General features: G+C 37.0%; 1 protein-coding gene across 2 annotated transcripts in view; it reads right to left on the reverse strand.

The window, feature by feature from the left end:
• Window positions 1–1,020: 1,020 nt before the first annotated feature.
• The window catches only part of PPP4R3A (protein phosphatase 4 regulatory subunit 3A), a 37,695-nt gene continuing 14,058 nt past the window's right edge, over window positions 1,021–24,657 (reverse strand). The window contains exons 3-15 of one of the 2 annotated variants that reach the window (XM_027066436.2): window positions 23,525–23,623; window positions 19,522–20,139; window positions 15,598–15,675; window positions 15,400–15,516; window positions 14,848–14,964; window positions 12,863–12,994; window positions 12,659–12,761; window positions 10,837–10,995; window positions 5,455–5,624; window positions 4,182–4,324; window positions 3,412–3,602; window positions 2,805–3,031; window positions 1,021–1,750 (exon numbers count right to left, since the gene is read on the reverse strand). In XM_027066436.2, the coding sequence (XP_026922237.1) occupies window positions 1,640–1,750; window positions 2,805–3,031; window positions 3,412–3,602; window positions 4,182–4,324; window positions 5,455–5,624; window positions 10,837–10,995; window positions 12,659–12,761; window positions 12,863–12,994; window positions 14,848–14,964; window positions 15,400–15,516; window positions 15,598–15,675; window positions 19,522–20,139; window positions 23,525–23,623 (2,265 nt within the window). In that variant the 3' untranslated portion in view covers window positions 1,021–1,639. Of the gene's footprint in view, window positions 1,751–2,804; window positions 3,032–3,411; window positions 3,603–4,181; window positions 4,325–5,454; window positions 5,625–10,836; window positions 10,996–12,658; window positions 12,762–12,862; window positions 12,995–14,808; window positions 14,965–15,399; window positions 15,517–15,597; window positions 15,676–19,521; window positions 20,140–23,524; window positions 23,624–24,657 lie in introns of both variants that reach the window. The other variant, XM_027066435.2, reaches the window with a different exon arrangement.

The raw sequence follows: 24,657 nt of genomic DNA on the forward strand, positions 1-24,657 counted from the left end.
CAAAATTTGTTTAAAAAAACAGCCAACAATAAAACTTGTTTCATGACTGTAACAAGTTATCACTTCCTGGTCTTCTTTCCAACTATTAAATATAACCTTGTTTTTGGTACCACATGTTAGAATTTACTGAGGACTAAGCAAAAGAGTAGAAGCACACAGTGCTTGTGAGATTAACTCAGTTAAAAGTATGATACTTAAAATAGTATCATTTCCTGGATATGGATTTTTATTCACATTTGTAAACCCATTCTTAAGTTCTAAAAGCTTATTAAAAAAAAAAAAGTGAGGGTATGTGATGTCACTTCCTTAAAAGAATTTTAACACCTACGACAATAAAAGGAACCTATTTAAAAATACTGTTGCACTAAGGTGATAGCTGATGGTCCTTTGGCCACGTATTTATTTAGGGACCACCACTTACAACTCCAGCTGGTATTCCAAAGGGAGTAGTTAAAAAAAAAAAAAAAAAGAAAAGAAACATACAACTAATACAATTTCTCTTACTCTTCACTTTTTTTATTATTCAAAAGTCAAATATGTTATTTTTAAATCATCCAGCCTCAATTTAGATTTAATGTACCGTCATTTTCCCAAGATACGAAATTTCAGAATCTCTTTGGAATACTAATTTCACGTTTCTAGGTTTAACAAAATGGTTGAAATTTTAAATTCCACTCTATTTCCCTGAATTCTCAAGACAGTTGCTGATGTAAATTTTAATATAAAATATTTAGTCACAAAATAGTATTGCTTTTGTATGCACATAGTTGTAAGATTACTTTGTTTTTGTCAATAAAAACTATACCATCTTTCATAAAACTCTAAACAAATTAAGAACTGTGATGTAGAACAAAAATTACACATGGTAAAACAGGTACCAGCACAACGTTAGGTTATATTACATCAAAAAAAGTTTTAATGGTCCCAAATATATATACTCAACAACTAAGCATACACTCAGGGGAGAAAAAAATCAAAAACAAAATGAAACCAAAAAATTATGACACAAATGACCACATCTAGAATTCCACTCAATCTTTAATCAAGTAGGGACAAAGCCCCACTTTAAAAAAAAAAAAAAATCTGCAGTTTGAAGGGCAAAGGGAACAGATAAAAAAGAGGAAACTTTATATTCGCCCCTCCCCCGAAGAGGTTTTCCAAACCTGTTGTAGCTTGACTAAAATGCTCAGAATATATGATTTTAAAGGCAGGTCTCTTTATACAAAGAAACTGCTGGCATTCTTAACTAGTGAAGAATCAGGGCACAAGAGCCTATTCTTCTGAGTCTCAAACGTGGTCCGAGAAAGCATATTCTGATTGTAGCAACTGACCAGTCAATCCAGAGTTCCACTTACAAAACCCCTGCCCTGTTGGCTTTTTGTTTCCATTTCCTTCCCTGAGAAAAGGGCAATGTGTGGTCCAAGCTGGAGAGCTCAAAGGCTTAAGTCTTTCCCCTAAATGTATAATATCCCCTCCTCCTGCTCCATTGAATTGGCACTTGATGAGCAGAAGTCAAGTGTGGGAGGCTGATCTGGATCAGTCATTCACAAGAGACCACTGCTTTGTTATGGATTTTGTAGGGGGGAGGGGTAGAGAACCAGTTTTCTCAACAGGTACTGATCAGAGGCAGTTGCCATTATTAGGACTCAAACTTTGCTTTCTTTGACAACGGTAGCGTGTCTTCCTTGTCTTCATCCTCATCATCGTCTTCATCATCATCAGGATAATCTACCAGACCCACGAGGCCTCCCTGTTCAGAAATAAGGTTTATTTTTTTTTTTAAACTACATTTCCAGCACATATTTTAAGTCTAGATAAAGGATACAGATTCCCCCCTCCCAATATTACTGTGTGGTTACGCGAGATTGGATGCAACTGAAATTCACTGTATTTTCCCTAAGTTTTCCGTAATAAAATTTTTAGTCTATAATCCTAACAAATCACCCAGGAGATGGAATCAGTAATTACTGAATTGAAAAAATGTTTTAAAATTTAATAGTGCATTAACAAACTACAGAAGATCAACAGACCAGGAGGGCAGACCATTAGAAGTTAGGAAAGGGAGTCTGCCTTTCCTTCCAGCTTCCTTTTAGACCCGTGCCTTCACCAGAAACCACTGCAGCTCTATTTAGGAGGCTGTGGAAGAAGTCCCACTGCTCTGTGGTCCCTTCACTTCAGCATCTCTCAAATTCACTTCTTAGCCCTTAGGGGTCTTGTGCAATTGTCAAAGAAAGAACAACTGTGGGTGGGGCACTGTATTCCCGATTTAGATCAGCGAATTCCAAATGCCCAGTCTGCTAGTCCTGGGCAGCATAAGGTGACCCAGGGAATAGGTTTTTATCCTAAGATTATGTCTTGTCCACATTTTTGGTGTTAAAATTTTGGTCCTTTCTTATATGAAAAGAGATGATGGTTAATTCTTTTTTATAAACCTTGCTTGGAAAAACAGTGTTGGGAATGTCCAGGTATTTATTTTTCTTCCACACAAGTCTTTATCTGGGTGTTAATTGGGAAAGGTGATAAAGAATAACTTTAAAATTTTGTGTATGTTTTGAAACAAATCTGAACCGGAGTTCTAAAACGCAAACCACCAAAATAATTTATTCAGACTTTGGTATTGGTCATAAAAAACTTTCAGAAATTGCTGAAGTTCTGCATACATTCAGGTAGTAGTGGGAGGATTATTTATTCCCTCTAGTTCAGAAAGGTTTGATCAGTTCCAAAAGACAGTACCCAAAGGAAATCTCAGTCACAGTTACTGTTGAACTAGATTAAATGAGAAAGGCCTGGAAGTCAAAATGTACCTTGGTAGTAATAGCTGCCGTCTGAGATGTACTTTTAGGGACAGATCCAGGAGAGCCTGGAGATCCTGGGGATCCCGGGGATCCCGGCGAACCAGGCAGATTTGCTGCAGGTGACTGGCTGGTGAGATTAGTTTTTGTTCCACTAGAGAGGGAAAGCTTGAAACTTGGGCTCTGCCGACCAGAAAGATTCGTTTTCAGAAGCACCTCTTTTTCCTCACTTTCTTTTACTAAAAATAAGAATATTGTCAATAGTTGTCACCCATACTTGTCTTTTTTTAATCCCCCCAAATGAGGTGGTACTAAACACAATTTCCTAGCTTACTCCTTTGCTGGGGGAAAACACATGTTCAACACGCTACTGAGAAGGGATGAAACCTTCCTTCTGTATCCAGTGTTTCCACCCTTCCCGAAATAATCTAGTTCTCCTAAGTCAAGTCAAATTAAGAAAATTTAGTCCATGCTTTCACCCCCAGCCATTAAGTCACATTCTGTAAAGCAACTAAGTCTTTGAAATCTAGGTCACGACACAAAGTAGATACTCGTTTTCTCAAGAAAGAAAGAAACCAGGGTGGGAAAGCTGTCATTTTTGCCCAGCTTTTCAACATACATTTCTTCCTTTCCATGAATTTACTTATTGGATCCATAATATCATCATCGTTTTTAGTTTTGTCAGATGGAGACACGACAGCTTCACCATCTTCCATGTCATCCTCATCAGTGTTAAACCACATCTCCTCTTCGTCTTCTAGTGTTCTGGCGTCTCTTCGATACCTGTGATTCCTCAAAATGGACCGCATGCTACGAGTAAAGAGAAGAAAGTAAACCGACTCCTCCACAGACTCCTTTAGACAGTCTTCAAAGTGGTGCTCCGAATTAGACCGTCTTAACAGAGCAAGGAGAGAACAGATTTATACACAGGCTAATGAAGAACCAGACTCTACCCAACCAGATTTTTCATATATGATTGAAAAAGTCCACCATCTCTAGTATTATGGATCAGTTATTAAACTTGTTAACATCAGGAATTAATCCTAATTCATGGATTTTAAAATCTACCGTAATTGTGTGAATTCAGGCATTTAGAAAAATATACGAGATTTCTTAAGTAACTGGTAACAAAGTAATTCAAAGCAAATCAGTGAAGCCCCACTGCCACATAAGTGTTGGGTTTTCTTTTTCACTATCTAGTCTGATAAATGCCTAAAGAAGAGTCCAAGACCAAGCCAATATCCACCTACACCTTCAGGACAACATTCACGTTGGCCATTGCAGAAAACTACAACTCCTGCTTATCCCATCCCTCCCTCCCCCAGCCAGGCCAGAAAGAGGCACCACCGTCAAACTTGAATGAATAGATTAAAAAATGTAGTAATTTACCTGTCAAGTTTGGGATTATCTTGCCTTTCTCTTTGTTGTTCAAATCTCAGTTTTAATCCTTTAAATGTCTGTACATAATCTACGTCTTCCAGCGCTTTCCAGTAATTTTCAATTACATGAGCAGTTAATGATTTTATATCTTCCTACAGAAAAGAATTATAATGAAAACATACAATAGGAAAATGTTACTTTTGCTGAGAGGAGGCTTAATTGTAGAGAATTCAGTAACCTGCCCCAAACAGATGAACTTCATAAAATTATAAGCCAGTCTTAATCAAATGCTGAAAATGGGCATAATTGGCTATGCTACGTACCAAAGTGTCTCTGATTTTTGGTGTATCTCAGAATTAACGGGTCTTCCCAAAGTAAATGCCCAGGTCCCACCCCAGATGGTTCTTAAATTTAAGTAAGTGTGGGGTGGGATCAGCACATCACAGAAAAGTGCTAGAGACAGATGGTGGTGATGGTTGCGCAACAGTGTGAGCGCACTTAATGCCGATGAATTGTACACTTTTTAAAAAGGCAAATTTTGGGGGTTTCTGAGCGGCTCAGTTGGTCAAGCACCTGACTTGGTTTCAACTCAGGTCATGAGCTGCACACATGCTCAAATATTTTTTTTAAAAAAGCAAATTCACATTATGTATGTTTCACCATAATTTTAAAGCATGTCACAGATAATTCTAACACACTGTTTGAGAACCACTAGCCTACTCTATTACTAAAGATTCAGAAGTCTGTAATGAAATTATTCTTTAAATTTTTTTTAACGTTTATTTTTGAGAAACAGAGCACGAGTGGATGAGGGGCAGAGAGGGAGGCAAACACAGAATCCGAAGCAGGCTCCCAGGCTCTGAGCTGTCAGCACAGAGTCCGACGTGGGGCTCAAACCCACAAACTGTGAGATCATGACCTGAGCTGACGTCGGCACTTAACCAACTGAGCCACCCAGGCACCCCTGAAATTGTTCTTTGAAAGTATACAGGGAAAAGTCACAATTCAGAAGCCCTCAAAGTTTTGATGTGGTTTTTGTTAATTCTACTTTCTTAAAATGATTACCATGACAGTGTTAAATCAGTCGTCAAACTATCCTGTAAAGGATTCACAGCTGCTGAGAGACTGTATTACTTTGAACTGAATCCCTTACAAGCTTCTGGTTACGTGGGTTTTCTTTTTAAAATTTTCTCCAAGTATAATCTCAAGCCACAATATCAATAATGCATATTCAGTATTCTCAATTAAAACCAAAATTCTAACTGGAAAATACAGAACCTACCACTCTAATAAATTCAAACATCTCTATAATGGCAGAGTTCATCAGATTGTAGCGGGATCCGTTGTTGAGAAACGCTTTGACAACTGGTTCGAACAAAAAACTTTTCATTATGTAGCGGTTGTAAAACTCATCTTTTAATCCAATAATCTTTCTCTTAAAACGAAGAGCACCTGAAACACAGAGGCATCGTTGTTCAAATTATATACCCCACTTCCATATTTTAGATTAAAAAACAAAAAAACCTGTGTAATAAATAATTCTTCGTGCAGTGTTAGGTTACCGCTTCCAGAAGTATGTACCTAAGGAACAGGGATCACAAAAGGGTTACCAGAAAAATGTATTCTGGAAATAGTGTATGTCATGATAGAACACAAGTCTCAGAGAGTGGAAAAATTCTGGAACCTACTAATGACCAAAATGTACTTCACATCTAAAATAAGAGCTAAAACAGGGCTGACAAATGAATTAAGCTTTATACTAAAGATGAGAAAATTCTAAATATGTCCTTCTACAGTCACCTTGAAAACAACAGAAAAACCATTGTTTTATTAGGGCAATCCACGTATAATTTGATATTCATTATTTTTGGACACTCTTACTATTCTGCATCAGAGTTCTGGGTTTACGATGGCTGATCTGTCAATGTGTCAGGAGCACTACTATAAACCCACAAAACTCTGCATGACCCATAACTTGCCTTCCCATAATTTTGAAATAAATTTAGAGAATGTTGCTTTTAAAACGTGGTCCTCTAGGCTTATTGCAGCGAGTATGCTTTTTAACTTTTTTTCCTAATTTTCCTTTTTACAATTAATTAGGCTTTAACTTACAGATTAAAAGGTATATTTACATCTTGAGGTATGGGGAGTTACTTAAGTCACCATTCATCAAGATCCAAATATACTCAGACAGCTAGACAAACCCTCTTTACCTAAATGGAGTTTATCAGTAAGTTAATGCCCCAGTTATTGTAAACAGTTCAAAAAAGCATACTCACTTCATGCAGTCACATCGTCTTCGGTTGGCAAGATTAATTATTGTGTTTGTATTTTGGTTTCTTTGGAGATCATGGAAGTGGCTCGTTAAATTGCCAATTTGTTATTAATCAAGTCCTTCATGAGCAGGTAGCCAGGCAACCATGCTGACACGGTTTCTGGGTGGGAAGGCAGAGGAGTAAAGCAGCTCAATTTTTCTTTAGTTGGCAGAAAAGAGGTCCACAAGTGAATGCCCATTTAGGTACAAGCTGGTTATAAACTGCCTTAATTAACAATGCAACTTATTGAAGAGTGTCTCTTTCTAAAGTGACACTCTGGGCAGGGAATTTCAAAATAATGTATAGAAGAGTAATGGCATTTTTTTTCAACTACTGAATTATTTTCAAATACAAAAGTATGGTGAAATTAAGACATTTTAAACAGTAAGAGGCACCTGTGTGTTAAGTCAAGCCTAACAAGGGTTTATTTTCCCAAAACAGTGATTTTAGAGTTTGGTTTTTTTGTGATGTCACTTGACAAAGGAACTTAGTGAGGCAGTTCCATCTGTCAGAATAAAAAAGAATCCATTGGAGCTCAGGCCAGATGTTCAGTTTTTAGTAATTAAGGCACGAGCTATTGTTTCAAGAATCAGCACTCTGAACTCTGCAGGCTTTGTGGAGACTTGTGTCCTACCATAACACACACTAGCTGCACCCTGTGGTCTGCGTGCAGTTCCTAAGTAATTGGTAAGAAACTCCCTTCCTAGAATTCACTAAGACCGAGGCGTGCAGTGGGACCACTATTTCCTCAAGAGCAGTTCTGTCCAGAAACTGCTGGTGTAGATGGAAGATGGTTCTACTGGTCTTTGCTTTGTTCCTCCTTTCCATTTGCCCTCATTTATTTATATCCAGAAGTGGGTCACGTCCACTCAAAGTCTTCCCCAAAAGCAAACCTGCATCAAGAGTATCCAACCACTACTTGCTGTTGAATAAAGGTTGCTTTCAAAAATTTACCAGTGAGTTCTATCAAGTCAAGTTGCTCAGAGTAAATTAGAGAAAGCTTCTGGGAGAGGCCACAGCGGCATAACTGGAGGACTTTCGATGTAAAGTGCACTCTGCTTCCATGCTTCCCTCTAAACTTTATCAACATTCCAGGAATCTCTGGTGCTTCGTTTCAATCATCTCTAAAGTCATTCCTCTTTACCTCACACAACGGGAGATTTCGTGTCACAAGTTGAGACTTCTTGCCTCATATGTAACTAATGATGGCCAAATAAAGCATCTACAGTAACATTTTTATTTCATTCCTTTTATAGATGTCCACATCTTTAACAAAAAAACTAGACATGAACCCTGAAAAACCAAGGAAATAAGACGGATAAAACTGCTCTATGTACATATCTAACCTATAAAGGCGTACATTGTGAAAGGACTGCTGGTCTCCCCTACAGAACCGATTTGTTGGCTTTAGGATAAAAGCCTTCTAGTAAGCAGCGGATATTTAAAAAAAAAAGGCAAGTTCGGTGAAGTTCCCAACTTGTTTACATTTAACCACTCATTCGTTACCTGCTGTCCTTATAATCTGGCGTCTAAATTCACTTATAACGAACACTGTACCTAACGTTTTCTTTCAATGTGATGTTAGCAGACTGAAAATGTTCTACATCTCCTCAAATTTATACTTCGTTCTTTAAGAAATCCTCGATCAAAAACTCCTACTCTGTACTCTACAGCCAGTCCTAGAGTGCTTATTCCTTATGACTGGCATCCTCTTCCAGAAACTACTCATGTTCTCAATCTGGGAAGACAGCCACACGGAGAATAATTTGAGAGTAAGTTAGGTTTAATGCTAACTCCGTTTGGAAAATGCGAAGAATGAAGCATAACTAAGGCTTTCCTACAATATAAACCTTCCCTGAAATGAAATCTCTTCCTCGTTCTCATTAAATTTTGAGACCTTTTCTTGATGATACTGCAAGCAAAACAATGAGATCAAGAACTGCGAACCAAAAGCCTTTTTTTATCCCTCTCCTGCCACTCTCCCACTGGACTCATGTGTTCTACCTACACCAAACCATTAACATGTCACACTTTCCCCACATCTGCACATTAGCTGTGTATTCAACCAAGCATGTCACATTCTCCCATGACCAATACAACCCAGTTTACCTCTTTTGCAAAATTTTCCTGATCTGACTCATTCGTGGAGAATAAATTCTTTCCACTATGCTTCCAAACACACCTCAATATAGTACTTAGGGCATTGTATTTTGATTTTTACAGGACTATCTCCTAATGAACTCTGATCCCTTTGACAGCTGAGTCCAGGTCTTAATCATCTTCATTTTCTTTGTACCAGGTATTTAGCATACTTCATCAAGTCTAAGATGCCACTGATTACAAGAAACTTTTTCTACTCTAAGAAAACCAAACCAACCAAACTATCATTCACAACAACATGCCATTAATTTTAAGACTCACCTTGATCTCACAGATGACAAATGTCTAAAATGCAGAGCTTAGTACTGACAAAATAGGATAGTAGGTACTTGATACATTTATTGAAATAAATGATCAACATACTCATTTATTTAGTTTTTCCATTCTGTCCTAAACTGCCTTTCCCCGCACTTGAACAAAACCTTCTATTTTAACACGAAAGAAGTGTTCATTATGAATTCACTCTCAATTTAGTCAGGGGGCTCTCACTTTTGCTGTGGTTGGTATAGAAGGAAAGTGAATGAGTTTAAAAAGCCCTTCTTTTGCAAATGCTGAGCTCATGGATAGTACATTAGTAAGGCAGGACTGAGATAATGCATTTGTTTTTTTTGTTGTCCGATTTATTTTTTTGTTGTTCTTAGCAGTCTAGATTAATGCCACACATGCTCCGAGTTACTTTTGGCTGAAAAAGTTTACCAAGGGTAGCTTCAAAGTTTCTGGACAATCAATAGAAACTAATTTTACTAAATATCTGAAAGTTGGAAAATGAAAATATACTATGACTACGTGTAGTCTCAGTCCATACTGCTGTGTGTACATTGGCCCGAAAAACTAAGTCAACTAGCGGTTACCCTGATAAAAATGTTTAATGTTTTTAGAAGGAAATCTACTTCTACTTACTACTTTAAAGATAAAATATTGTAGAGCAAATCAACATCAGACACATCCTTATAAAAATAATGTTCTTATAATGTTAAGGATATTTTAAAAATCCATTAAGTAAAAAAATTGTAAAAGAAGTTAAAAAAAATAGCAAAAAATGGATATACATGTATATACATATATTCAGGCCTTCAATTAGTGAATGACTGTGATGCCTTTAAACAATGACAAAACAACCAAACTTACCCATAAAAACCAAAAGACAAATTACCAGCAGATATTTTATCGAGCCTCTAAGGTACCCCCACATTGGTCTGTCAACTTACCAAAGGCTGGCTGCTACATGATCAAGTACATTCTCAAATAACCTATTTACAATTCTGAAACATGTTTTATTTCAACAAATAGGGCCTTAACACAGTTAAGTTTTGAAAAACGTGTACAACTAAGAACAATCCATGTGTTGCTCTAAGAGAGCTGACAAACTTTTCCCATAAAGGTTTACAAGTCCACATTTTAGGCTTTATTAAGCCACATATGTATGGCATCTGTAGCGTTTTGTTTTTTTTTTTTTTAACAACCCTTTAAAAAACATGAAAACCACTTTTCAGCTTGTAAGTTGTGCAAAAATAGACCACAGCCTGGATCTGGTCACCTCTGAAGTCTGCCCCTCTTGCTCTGAATTGTCAGAGGTAATAAAATGTTATACTGTCCGGCACTGGTTGTTGTATGTAAAGTGATGAATCACGGTATATACACTGTATGTTAGCTAATCTGACAATAAATTATATGTTCAAAAAAATGTTATATTGTCAAATAGAAATAAACATGAGAAAAAAGTATTTGTGCAGTCAATGAATGGACCATCTACAGACATTTGTGCTGGGCATTTTGTAACTTGGAATGTGTTTTAGGAAGTCAGTGCTGTTAGCTATAAATTTCCAAATTACAAAAATATTCTTCATGATTTAGTGTGAGACCCAGGAATGCCTAATTTATAATTAGTAATGCAGTCCTAAAAAAGTTACGGAGGTAAAATGATCTAAGGTGCCATTTTAATAATGGAATACTTTAATATTAATTTTGTAGATGCACACCAACCCCTCTGCTTATATAACTGAGAAATATGCAAATGAGGAAAATCATCTCAAAATGTGGTGAAATTATATAATCAGTGTAGTTTCCTATTAGAATGTAGGTCTCTTGACCTGAAATCCATGATCTTTTCTTAGGCAGTTAAGACCCAAAGGTACCAACAACATGATAATATATCAATAATAAATAATTCTACCAGAAGTAACACTTACATAATGCCAAGAAAGCATGCTTTGAGGCCATAAGAACTAGCACTCTCCGGAGGATGTCCTTATTAATAATGTAGTTCTTTATGTGGTAGGTATGGTGCTCCACACAAAATGTTAACAACTCCAGTACAAGTGCCAACAACTGGGCAGTCTGAAAATCATCTAAAAACAAAACACAATTATATTTAATGACTAATATTCTTTTCCTTTCCAAATGTAAGTATCTAAATTCCAATCAAGTAAAATCCTATCAATCCAAAATTGTATTTTTTATATGTTTATTTACTTGGCGGGGGGTGGGGGTAGAGAATCCCAAGCAGGCTTCCAGCTGTCAGCACAGAACTCAACACGGGGCTTGACCTCACAAACCGCTGAGATTGTGATCTGAGCTGAAATCAAGTCAGATGCTTAACCAACTGAGCCACCCAGGTGCCCAAACCCCAAATTTCAAGTTAAGGAAAAGGGAACAAACAATGGATTCCTATCCTACCATGTGCCAAGAACTGTGCTTTACATTTTCTTCAGCAACTGTAAGAGGAATTTGTTTCACAAAACCCAAGTATGAACAGCAAGGCAGAGATGAGACATGAATCTATTAGATCTGCTTTATTCCAAGGTGCAAGAATGCTCTACCATGTCTTAACACATCCCTCATAAGATGGACAGTACACATGGCACAGGAGGGCTTGAAAGATACCATCTGGTCTTTGGTGGAATTATTCTCTCTGCTCCTATGATTCCACTATGTTTTGTGGCTCCTTTATTACACAGGATGAATCCACAGAGTTATAATCATTGGCTTATCTTTCTTCCTCACCAGGCAGAAAGCTTCTGGAAGTATTTTACTTACTTTTTTCATTTCCCCCATTTAGCCCCTAAAGATTATATATAGCACAGTGCCTTCCACACAACAGGTTTTTAATAAATGTTTAAAGAACTAAATAAATGTGTTTGGAAAAAAGCCTTAAGCTTTACCTAGTACAAATAAAGTAGACAGAAAAATGAATTATCATGGTTCCCAGACTTAATCCTAGAGTCACAAAAAACTAAATTTAATATTTATTTTGTAAGTGGTATGTAAGTTATATTGTACTGATAATTCATCGAGAACAAAATCATCTTCTCGAAACATCAATAAAGGATTTCCCTTGAACATCCTAAAACTACTCTCTGGGGGCACCTGGGTGGCTCAGTCAGTTGAGTGTCCGACTTTGGCTCACGTCATGATCTCACAGCTTGTGGGTTCGAGCCTCGCGTCGGGCTCTGTGCTGACAGCTCACAGCCTAGAGCCTGCTTCCAATTCTGTGTCTCCCTGTCTCTCTGCCCCTCCCCTGCTCAATGCTCTCTGTCTCTCTCTCAAAAATAAACAAACATTAAAAAATAAAAAATAAAAAAAACCTACTCTCTGAAATACACACACGCAAGCTAAAGGAATGAAATGCAGAAATAATGAGTCATCAGTATATGAATAATCCCCAATGGAAAGAAAGAGTTTAATAGTGAGCACAGCCTTGCTCTGCACATCTGGAGTGCAAATAACAAAATTACTTTTTTCATAACTACTTCCTTCTATTTTTTTAACCTATGTAAATAAAAAAAAATATGAATATTGCCTTAAAAACTTTTAAAATTCTGAAAGCAACAATTATCTCCTATTACGTTTTATTGTCTTCAATTATAGCACTTTTAAAGAAATTTTACCTTGAGCACCTTTTTTGAAAATGTATCCAAATGGCTTGAACTTTTAAAGACTATTACTCTACATCAACTCTGAATTTCAGAATTCAAGAACAAAGAACTTCACTACCAACCTGCATTATCTTACCTTTGCTGGGTTTGTCTTCTGTTGTATTTGCCAGTAAAGGAGCAGTGAGGACATGCATACAGTGCTTATAAAAGAAACCCAGAAACTCAGTCTTCTCTGTTTTCTAAGGAATCAAAAACACTTCCATGAACTTTAACGGCATTGGTTCCTACCAGCAATAAACAATATACTAGTATGAAAACGAGAAAAATGCCTGTGGCTTACATTGGCAGTAGCTAACATGTTCTCTGGGTCAACTAAAGTTCGAAGCAGGCCCATAAGTTGGACTGCTCCTCCAAGTTCAGGGTCTGTATCACAAATCATATGTTCTATAATGAGGTTGATGAGCAAAATATCCTGGTGAGAAAAGTACATACAATAAGGATCACTTACTATGAGTGAGACTGTAAAAGCACACACTATGACACGTTACAGCATTATACTAGCTGCCTTGTTAACTGCAAACAAAAGAAATGACTAACTTCTTTAACAGGATATATGGCAGTGTTTCCCTCAAGCACGCTATAGGCACATTTACACTAAGTAGTACAGAAAAGAAAGTCTCTTTCTTTCTCTCTGATCTTTAAATCCCTTTGATTAAGGCAAACACAAAGTTCATTTGGTGCCAGTAGAGCTTTGTACTTCTTGATAACAAAATTTCCCTTCTGAAAAAAGCTAATGGGCTTTCAGTTTCATAGTAAGAATATTTAGCTAGAATTTACAGCATTGTTCTATTTTCACTGCATTTCTATAGATTCTTTCTACTTATGGCAAATGATATCTGTAGGTGTTCTCCATTTATGGAAATGATACAAAATTTCCATTAAAAATAAATTTAGTTGGTACCTAAATGTGTGAAGTTAGAAGAAATAAGATTATGGTATTTAGATAGCATAGAGAACAAATGTATTATAATGATTCCCAATGTCAATGAAAACTGATTGCTAGTTTTCCTGAAGCTCTATGACTGCAGTTCTAGCCCAAGGAGTAAAATAAAAACAGAGAGGGATTCAGTGAGGAAATCTCTGCTCTTGCCTGTATATTCAGCAGTAGGATGGACATAAAGATCGAAATTGGGAATTAAGAGGCCTACTGCATGAAAGTGACATACTAAATTAATGTATGTGCAACTAGTGAGTTTCAGGGACAACAAGAATAGCCTTTATTTTTAATAATACAGGTATTTTGGTTTTCTGGATAGGACTACTTATTAAAGAAAAATGTGACATAACATTTAACAGTCCAAACTGGTACTTTTCTACACTTACCCTGGTACTACGATTAAAAAACAAACAAACAAAAAGACCAACCCTTAAATACAGAAAATTACTAGGCATTCCACTTCATTCTGACATTTTATTTAAGACTTTTTTAAAAAGTAAAATCTATTTTCTCAATTTGTAAAAAATGCAAGAATTCTGCATAGATTTTTTTTTCCCTAAATGCCTCCCTCCCCTTTCAAGATGCAGTTGAGGGCAAAACATATTAGTTTATTTTTAGAAGTCACTTCTAAAATTTTATGGGAGCAGGAAGAAAAAAAATTCAGAATCATTGGATCAAATATGTAAGAATAAAACAGAAGAGCACACACATTTGGGGCTGCTGCATACGCCATATAGCACACTCCAGGAGCACGCTTCACACTACGGATTCTCTCACTTTAAAATTGACGTGTGTGTGTGTGTGTGTGTGTGTGTGTATAGGAGAGAGCGAGTAAACAAGGCCACAGCTCGTTCCCTAATGGTCAGGCAGTAAAGAAAGTACCCTAAATACTTTTCCAAGGGACTGTGCTTCCTTTCTTCACTCCTGGTGTTTTTGAGAATCTATCCCTAACAAAGCCAATGTTTTCCTAGGGAAGTTACTTATAATTCCACATACAGAAGAACAATTTATTGATTAATGATTCAAATAAGATAGCATATCAAGTTAATGACAGAATTAAGAAATGTGATCTCAAAAATTTAAAAAGAAACTTAAGGTGAGCATTAACAAATAATTGCTGTAAGACACAATTTCTAAATTAAGGAGCCAATTTAGGGGAAGAAAAAGCCATGTGTATTATGGCTACACTTTTCCCAAATATTAGCTATTTGAATCTTTAAAAATGAATAATAAATACAGTTACAGCTCCCCATGTACAAATACTTACTGTTAGCGCAAATAATATTTACCTTGTTGGTTATTTTTTGCTCTGTTAACTTCTTACTTACATCATCATTCTGTTGTGCCTCCTGCATGACAAACTCTCGTACCATGGATGGATTATATTCAACCAAGTATGAGAATATATCAGTGGCAGCGCTTCGCACCTGTGTATCATCCATGCCCTGCAGATAAAAAGCACTTATTTCTCCTGGAATTATAAAAATATGGAACTTACAGCTACGTAAACCCAAAACCTAACAAATTATAAGAAAACAATGCAGTAAGAAAGAGGTCAAGGTAATTTGTCACGGAGAACCTGTTCTGTGGATAAAGTTATACTTTCTTTTATTCCTGTTTACTTTTCTTCTGTCACATTTCAACGGGCTGCAAATGTAACAATTTATTATTAAAAATATGGAAAATTCCTGAGTATTCTTTCAGTAAGGTTTAAGGACTCTTCTCTAACACTAGAATTTCATAGTTTTTACTGTATGTAATAATACACAGCTAATATTAAACCTTGGCTATAACCAAATAATTGCATGTAACATAAAAATATATTATCTTTGTGGATTAAAAATATAATGGAAATTAAATACAAACAGAAACAAACTTACAAGGATGACTTCTAAAGCTGGTAATATGCCCATGTTTGACAAAGTCTTGAAAAAAGCATCTCTGTTTTGAGGTTGAAGTGTTTGGGAAAATGCACAAAATTCTTTTAAAAAGTTAACCTAAAAGAAGGAAAAGGACAAGTGAATATAAAAGATCTGTTGTTTTAGTTTTGTGCCTTTCATAAGTATCAAATTTCTTACCAATTCCTGTCTCTTTTCCTCATCTGTTGCTTCATCTGTTAGTTGTGCAAACAAATCTGTCAGAAATTTTTCATCTTCCTGTTAAATCAAAGGACAAATTTATGCTAATGGTAAGAGTATATTAAAACATAATTTTCAGATACTATAGAAGGTACAAACTCAATAACTGGAAAAAGGAAAGATGGTATTGGTAATGGTACTCTTTAAAAAGAGAGAAGGAAAAACCAAACTATTAAAGGAGAAACTGGGGATTTAAAAAGAAAAATTATTCTTTGTATTTGGGCAAGGCTTTAATTTCCTAAGCCTATTTAAGGGCCACCATGTGCATATTTTTAGGCTTTGTGGACCATATGGTCCCTGCCACAATCATTTAACTCTGTTGTTATAGTAAGAAACAGCCGTAAACAATATGTAAATGAGCGTGGCTGTGTTCAAATAAAACTTGACTTATAAAAAAGGATATGGGCTATAGTTCGCAACCCCCTCATTTACATAGGATTTTAAAACCTTACCTTTAGAAGGTAAGGTTCTACAACCTCTCAAATGAAGGTAAAAATTAAGAAAAGCTTCCTTTGGGGTGCCTGGGTGGTTCACGTGGTTGAGCATTCCATCTTCATTCAGCTCATGATCCTATGGTCTGTGGGTTCAAGCCCATGTCGGCTCTCTGCTGTCAGCACAGAGACCACTTCAGATCCTATCCCTCCCTCTTTGCCCCTCCCCTGCTCACACTCCCATGCTCGCTCTCTCTCAAAAATAAAACATTTTAAAAATGTATTTTAAAAACAAAATTTTTTTAAAGCTTTATTTATTTTTGTGAGAGAGACAGTGTTGTGAGCAGGGGAGAAACAGTGAGAGAGAGGGAGACACAATATCCGAAGCAGGCTCCAGGCTCTGAGCTATCAGCACAGAGCCTGATGCAGGGCTCGAACCCACAAACCACGAGATCATGACCTGAGCTGAAGCTGGATGCTTAACCGACTGAGCCACCCAGGCGCCCCTCCATCACTATTTTTCACTAAGATTTTATTATACTTTGGGGCACTGGGGTGGCTCAGTTAAGCGTCCAATTCTTGGTTTCACCTCAGGTCATGATCTCATGGTTTGTGGGTTTGAGCCCCACATTGGGCTCCATAGCTAGCAGCACAGAGCCTGCTTGGGATTCTCTCTTTATCTCTACCCCTCATGCTGTCTCTGTCTCCCTCAAAATAAACTTAGAATATCTGTATTGATATAAAAATTTTTGTTATACTTTAATTCCATACTACCTCAGCTAGTGTTAGATTCAACCACTACTTCAGCCCTACAGACATGCCTAAGTTAAAAATATATACTTAGTACGTATGTATAGATATATGCATATGTGTGTATGTAATCTCCCACTAGATCATAAACTCCATAGTCTCTGTTGTACGTGCTCAGGAAACATTTTCCGTGATATTAAATTGGTTAATCCTACCTTTACTTTTTCTAAAATATACAAACAGACCATACCTCAAGTGGCACCCAAATTCAAGACACATCCCAGATATAACATATCCCACCAAGTGGAAATCAAATGATTGAAAAAGATTCTCTGAATTGCTCTATTTGGGGATACAGAAGTTCAGAGAATAAGAATGTTAAAAAAAAAAAAAATGTTTAATATGGGGTGCCTGGGTGGCTCAGTTGGTTGAGCGTCCGACTTTGACTCAGGTCAGGATCTCGCAGTTTGTGAGTTCGAGCCCTGCGTCAGGGCTCCGTGCTGACAGCTCAGAGCCTGGAGCCCGTTTCGGATTCTGTGTCTCCCTCTCTCTGCCCCTTCCCCGCTCATGCTCTCTTAAAAATGAATAAATGTTAAAAAAAAAAATTTTTTTTTAAATATTTAATAATGTTACACAGAGCAGTTAAGAGTAAGGGGAGAGTATGATTGTGTACATACGGTGGGTAGAACCTGGTTTAAATTATATCTCAATCATCCCTTTTCAAAATTTGTAAAATTCTTTCCTTTGTACCAGCACTTTGGATCTAAGTGGCCCGCATCATGAGAAACAAAACTACAGCATTGGCAGCCAAGATTTTGCAAAGCATACTGTAGGGAAACAGACTCAATAACTTCAAATTACTCATACTTCATGAGTAAAACTGGCATCTCACAGGTATGAAGACCAAGAAAACACAGAAGTGACAAATCCCTGCATAACAAAATGAGAATCACGTGGAGCTAAAGGAAAAGACCAGAAGCACTCAGGACTATCAAGGAAACCAGAACAGAGGCTCCAGTAAAAACTAGATGCTTATCAAAGAACAAATAGAAATTGGTACTGGAACCTTCTCCCTGTTCTTTATCAATCCCAATACACGGTACAGAGATTACTATTGTCCTTCACTGTATTGACTGTATTATTTGTTTAAATGTCTCTCTTAAAAAGAATGGAGAACAAGTCAAATCCGTCAACATGAACTGGAATTATTCCCAGCTCCAGGACAGCAGTGTTGGTAAAATGACTTTTCTATTTGGGGCGCCTGGGTGGCTCAGTCGGTTAAGCGTCCAACTTTGGCTCAGGTCATGATCTCACAGTTTGTGAGTTCGAGCCCCGCATCGGATTCTGTGCTGACAGTTCAGAGCCTAGAGCCTAAACTTTGGATTCTGTCTCCTTCTCTCTCTGCCCCTCCCCACTTGTGCTCTGTCTCTCAAAAATAAATAAAAATGGGAAAAAAAAAAAGACTTTTTTATTTGAACTTATAGTTTTGTTTAAGGTGACAAAGGCAAGAACCCTGAAAATACATCAATATTCTAAAAAGGAACAACCATAAAAATTAAACTCACTACTTTATTCATAACATGTCCTATCAAGCAGCTCTTACCGACATTTATTTGCCTCCTTTAACAAAACCAGGTTTCAATTATTTGTAGATCTGAGGTAAAGTCTTGTATCTTTCAAGTCATATCATCTGTCTGTTATTCTTACAATATCATGGGCATCAAAGAAACAAAAAACATGGCAGGTGCACAAATCATAGAACTTTGCGCATAGCGCAAAGATTTATCTCGGTTAGACTAGACTAATTCCTACACTATAGAATAATATCCTGAGAAGTTTTTGGACCTTGAAGGTGTTACAAATGTGGATTGCTGGCTAGCTCTCATAGATTTTGATTTCTGTGCTTTGTGCAGAATCCAGGAAACATTACACCCTAGGCAATTCTGATACAAGCACCCCTAAAACACCAGACCTGAGAGACTGGGGATACTGTAAAAAGAAAATTTGGGGTTTAATAAGGCAAATATTAATAGATACTTTAAAATAATGCTCAAAAGGCTTACATCACGTTCATGCATGATCTTTTATCGTCACATGACTTTACAGGGTAGATACTAATATCACCATCCTTCCGATCAGGAAACCGAAGCTTCAGGAGGTTAAGAAAGTTGCCCAAGTCACATAGCTATTAAGTGACAGGTGGAGCTGTAACTCATATCCACATCCAACTTCCCCCTACTCGTCTAATAAAGAAGCATGCATGCCCTTTGCTAAGGAGACGCGCAAGTATAATTTGCCAACATCTGTATTCCCTTGACCCTAAAAACTGGGTCCCTTTATATATAATTACCTGGCAGTGTTACCAATTCTACAGAACTTATATTCTTCAGTTAATTCTACATTCAACCATTTCATTAAGACCATTCCCTTAACTTCTTCAAGCTAGACTTCTTTATCACATTTACCTTCCCTGACGTAAACATAACACCCCTCTGGTCCCACAGTATTAAATATTATAGTCTCTTCTAATAACACCAACATACATACCTTCAGACAAAAATCAAAACTCAATTTAGGTATTTACAAGGAACAATAAATTACTTCTGCTAAATCAATTAACAGTTTAAACGGTATCAATCAAGAAGTATCTCTGTAAGTAGGAAAATAAAATGATCTAACTCACCTGTAACATACCAACAATTTCTACCTTATTGAAAAAGATAAAGGAGTGAAGTGTTGATAACATATTTTCTTCAAAGACTGAAGGGGTAGGTAGAACCATATCTTGGATGTACTGAACTCTGTATGTCTGATGAATTTTTTGTTTCAGCTCAGGATCAGATATGGGAATCACTTCCTTAAACTTGGCTGTTTTTGTTAGAAATTCCCTGTGTTTTCGTGGTTGTGATAAAGCAGGATCATATTCTAAGCATCCAATGACGTCCATTATACATTCCTCAGAAAACATAACTTCGAAAAGAGCAGTTCGATTCAAGAGGAAGATGCCTTTGATAATTTCATACAAGTGGTGCAGTCCTTCAATATTTTCCAAATCCTCACACACATGAAAAAGCTCTAAGAGCTTTTTAATATAACCCTCATTTTCCAGTGCTAGTGCAAGTTTTTCACGACGCAGGGGGGAAGGTAAAGATGATGCCACAAGTTCTGCAATTTCCTCAAGGCGACTTAATTCACAAGATGGCAATTCTAAACCCGGTGATGACATATCATCAAAACGCTCCTCTTCAGATTCATCTACGAGATCCTGAGTGATATCCACTGAAGGGTCCTTTCCTTGAACCTATTAAATAAGATTTACGATGGCTGTCATAGAATATAATCAAGCAAATCTAAATGATATTCTTAGATGAATACAAGAGATGTTTTAAGAATCCTAGCACTGTGTGCCAGGAGAGCCACCAAAGTTTAAGTAAAATTCAAATAAATATCAAACATCATAATATTGTGATCACAGAAAACATGTAATTAATTATAAGCTACAAGGAAAATTTTAATATCAATTCCTGAAAGCAAGGGCCAATGACATGTGCAAACTGGCTTTGGACCAAAGTGGGTCAGTGATATGATATGAGTGCTGGGTGGTGGCCCCAAAATATCAGTTAAGAAAAACTATGGGAAACAAGCATATTTACACAAAAGTGAAACTATTTATAAAAGGCAACTGTAACATACACGTAGTAGAGCACAGTAAAGAAGAGTCCCCAAGATTATCTACTAAAAGTAACGAAACCATGGAAGTTTTCCTTTCTATTCACCCAAATCTATAGGTTTCATGATCCCTTCCAAGAAGCCCGAAAAGTGTTGTAAGCCCCAACTTAATGTCAATATATGGGCTCTCAGGGTTCACAATTAAATACATTTTAAGGTAAAAGGATATTTTTACCAAAGGGCATAGACTTATTTTGAAATAAAATAAGTTTTGCTATCTTAGCCCTATAATTTGAGACACTGTCACTAAATTTAGCAGCCCAACAGGCCAAGTTGAATGATAAAGGCATGGAAAACTTAGACCTTATATGAAACGGCCAAGAAACTGAAATTGCTTAGCACGGTTAAGAGAGACTGTTAATGGATACTGGAAGGGGAGAAGGCCTGGAGTAGGTTTTGAAATTATGCTCCAAGTTGATATCATCTTGACCTTAACCCAGTGGGCAACAACCACTGAAAGGCAACTAGGCACATTCACGGGTTGTACCAGCCATAGTCTCAAGTTGGCTTTGGATTTGTTAACTACATAAACTCTCAATACAGCTTTAGATTCCTGATACTCAGGCTATGCCTTTACCTATAGAAATACAGTAGCATTTGATTAAAAAGCCAAATGTAAAGGGACAAAAACCCTTACTGTAATGACAATGCTATCTTGAGTTTATCTGCAAATATGAAGGGAATCAAAAAGGCCCGTGGTTAGGATCTTCTTGGAATCTGATCTACTCAGGGAATCAAGGTGGAATTGTAATGATTTGACAAATACGTTTCAGTCTTACTTTCGGAGAAGAAGTAATGAAGAATGAAAACAGAAGAAAGGGAGAATAAGCTACAAGTCTTCCTTAAGAGAAAGGATAAGTCTTAGAAATGAAATGAAAATGAGAATGTGGAGGCCATGAAAAGTGTAAGGAAGAAGAGATATATACAAACCTAGTATCTACTATCAAGGAGGATACTAGAAAATGGGGGAGACTTTTTGCTGTTTCTAGATCAAGAAACGAGCAGAGTTCAAGAGTAAGAAAAACATGTTAAGATCTCAAAAGAGCAAAAGGTAATGCATTCCTTAGAGCTAGGATCTAGAAATTAAGAAGTACAGACAGGATCATGAAAGACTGTGACTGAGAAACAACAATTTGAATCTAAAGTATGCACAAGTTGAAGGGGAAGATCAGAAAATCATAAAATAGCCAGTGAGTCCTAGGAAAGTATACAAATACTACTACCTATGGCCCAAGTGTAAATGAAGAATTACAGCCTAAGGATACGTATAGTGAGGATGTGACAATTTATTAAAGGCAATTTATTAAATTTATTAAAGCCTGTCATGACAGCAACACATGGAGTCCCAGACGTGAGTACTGGCCCTAATAGACTGTGTCCAGGGTGAGCTTGTTCAACTCAGAAAAGTGAAGGAGAACAAGGTCTGTCTGAGCAATGGGTGCCCTTAGTATACTGAGCTCTTCAATCTCCTCTCTCTATGGGAGAACTACTACACACAGGACAAAATCTGGAGGCAAGTGCTATGAAAAACATATGGGAAAGAAAGCAAAGAACAAGAATGAAGAAAAAGGAATTCAGATATAAATGTCAGTCTTTCACACATTAGCAAAAAGGGACAGTTTGTTGGTCACGTTAATATGTGAAGAACACAGCTGAATAGGCGATCAAGCAGAAATAAATTCTGCAAATAAGGAAACACTGTGCCTCAAGGACACTGCAGTTTTATTAAAGCGATGGCTCTCAAACTTCAGGGGGCATTGAGAATCACCTAAAACAGGAACTGACAAATGATAGCCAAACATGGCCCACCACCAATTTTTGTAAATAAATCTTATTATCAGAGAACCACGCTCGTTAGGTATGCATCATGTGTGGCTACTTTCATTTTACAACAGGAGGGTTGAATGGCTGTTAAACTGCATGGCCAACAAGGCCTGAAATATTTACTATCCCGCCCTTTACAGAGAAAATGTGACCTGGAAGGCTTGTTCAAATGTAATTCAAATACAATTACTAGGACCTACTCACAGAACTTCCGATTCAGTAGGTCTCAGGGTGGGGGTCTCAGAATTTGCATTTCTATCTGTTCTCAGGTCACGCTGCTGGTCTGACGACCACACTTTGAGAACCAATAAATTAAAGAACCTGCTAAAGATTATTCTCCAATTAAAATAAATGTGGAGACTGAGAAACTGTCCTTAGGATGCAATCGTTTAAATGAGTCTATAACAAGAGCCAGTGGCTTTGGCATATAATAAATGCAAAACAGAGTGCATGACAAATGCATACCCGACAAGACGGTGGAGATCATGTGACCAGAGGTACCAGAGTCACTAGGAAATTCCAGAATCAACTGAGAACACGCAAGATGAGGTGGAACAGATAGTCAAGAACTACTAGAAGTTACTGAACAAAGTGAGATCAGATTGGCATTTTTAAAAAGATCCTTCTAGCTGTGGTGGATTTGCGAACACCAGTCAGGGTGAAAGCAATAAACAAGGCAAGAAATGACAGTGGCTTAGTAAATTGTGATAGCAGTGAAAATAAAGTGAACGAATTTAAAATTTGTAATTGAAGGACTGAATGGATGTTAAGTGATGAAGGAAGGATAAATATGACCCACAAGTTTCTGGTTTCAGCAACTGGATGGCATTTACTGAGATGAGGGAAATGGGAGAATGAACAGATTCAGATGAGATTATGTTCGGTTCTGAACTATTAAATGAGACACTAGTGAACACTCATGGAGGAGCTCTCAAAGAGCTGGATATGAAAGTGTGGAGTTCAGCACAGATTGAGGTAGATAAATTGCACTTGCCTATAAATCAAGCTTTTCACAGACAACAGTGAATTTAAGAAATATGAAATGCTATTTAAAATCTTGGGCATTAGCTAAAAGCGCAGCAAAAAACAATATACTCAGAGAGCACGTTAACTTTCTAGTTTCCTAAAATTACCTGACATATTTTCTCCCAAATTTCATCACATCCAGCTTTTTCTTGAAAGCTAAGGGCCAAGTCATAATTTTCTGCTTCAGACCACACAATCAAAGTATCCTTGAGAGAAAAAAAAAAGTCTGATTAGTATCAATTATCACAAACTACTTTAAAGTATAAGGCTTAAATAAACAAAGCAACAAGGAAATGCGCGTGAACAGTACTCAGCAACATCCATACTGGTAATTGCCAAGCCTCTGTATACCTGCCTATAAAATGACAATGTTTTCCTTAAGGAGAAGTTAACAAATAAATAAAAAGTACTACATAGCGACCAATCTAAATGTACTAAAAGATACATACCTAAACACTGTATCAATCCTTTGCCTGCACACTAGTTACATTTCTACATGCTCTAGTCACAATGCCCAGACAGGAAGCCTGAGCATTCATTAATTAGGGCACGTTAGGAGGATGGGATTAATAAAATTCCTTCTCTCATCTCTCTATTGTCAACATTGGATGTTCTTTACCTGGGGCACCTGAAGCCCATGAAATTACTGGCTAAATCTGTAATATGTGAGCACTTATCTGGGCAGAAAGTTTTTTAACCTTCACCGAAGTGCTGTATTTCAAAAAGCAAGATGCTCCTACCACCCACAACTCCTTTGCTCCTACTTGGACAGGCTTTTATTTAATGGTAATAAGTTTAATGAATAGTAAAAATGTTTACAGGGTCTAAGATATCTTTTCAAACTTACTGACAGTAATAAGCATATACACTGTTCCGGAGTCATCAACTATTTCAAAAATAAGCCCTCCAACTGAGAGAGGTTTGTGACCCATATATGAAATTTTGAATGGTACCAAGGAGAATTACATTCAAAAAGAAGCCTAATGGAACAGCTACCATATAGCATTTTTTTTCAGGCTGGTCCAAAGAAAAGAATTAGGAGAAGTCAGAATTAGGAGGATGTGAGTACAACATAAAGAAAACATAATTCAATCTAAGAAATAACTGCAAGGAGCCAAGCAAAGGCTAGGTGAGCATCTACCAGAATGATAAAAGGTTCCTGTATTAAGAAGGAAACATGGCTAGTCCATCTTTAAGGTAACTTAAAAGATATGTCTACATGGAGGAAGCTTCTAATACT

The sequence above is a fragment of the Acinonyx jubatus genome, chromosome B3, assembly GCF_027475565.1.
Source record: "Acinonyx jubatus isolate Ajub_Pintada_27869175 chromosome B3, VMU_Ajub_asm_v1.0, whole genome shotgun sequence".
NCBI lineage: Eukaryota > Metazoa > Chordata > Mammalia > Carnivora > Felidae > Acinonyx > Acinonyx jubatus.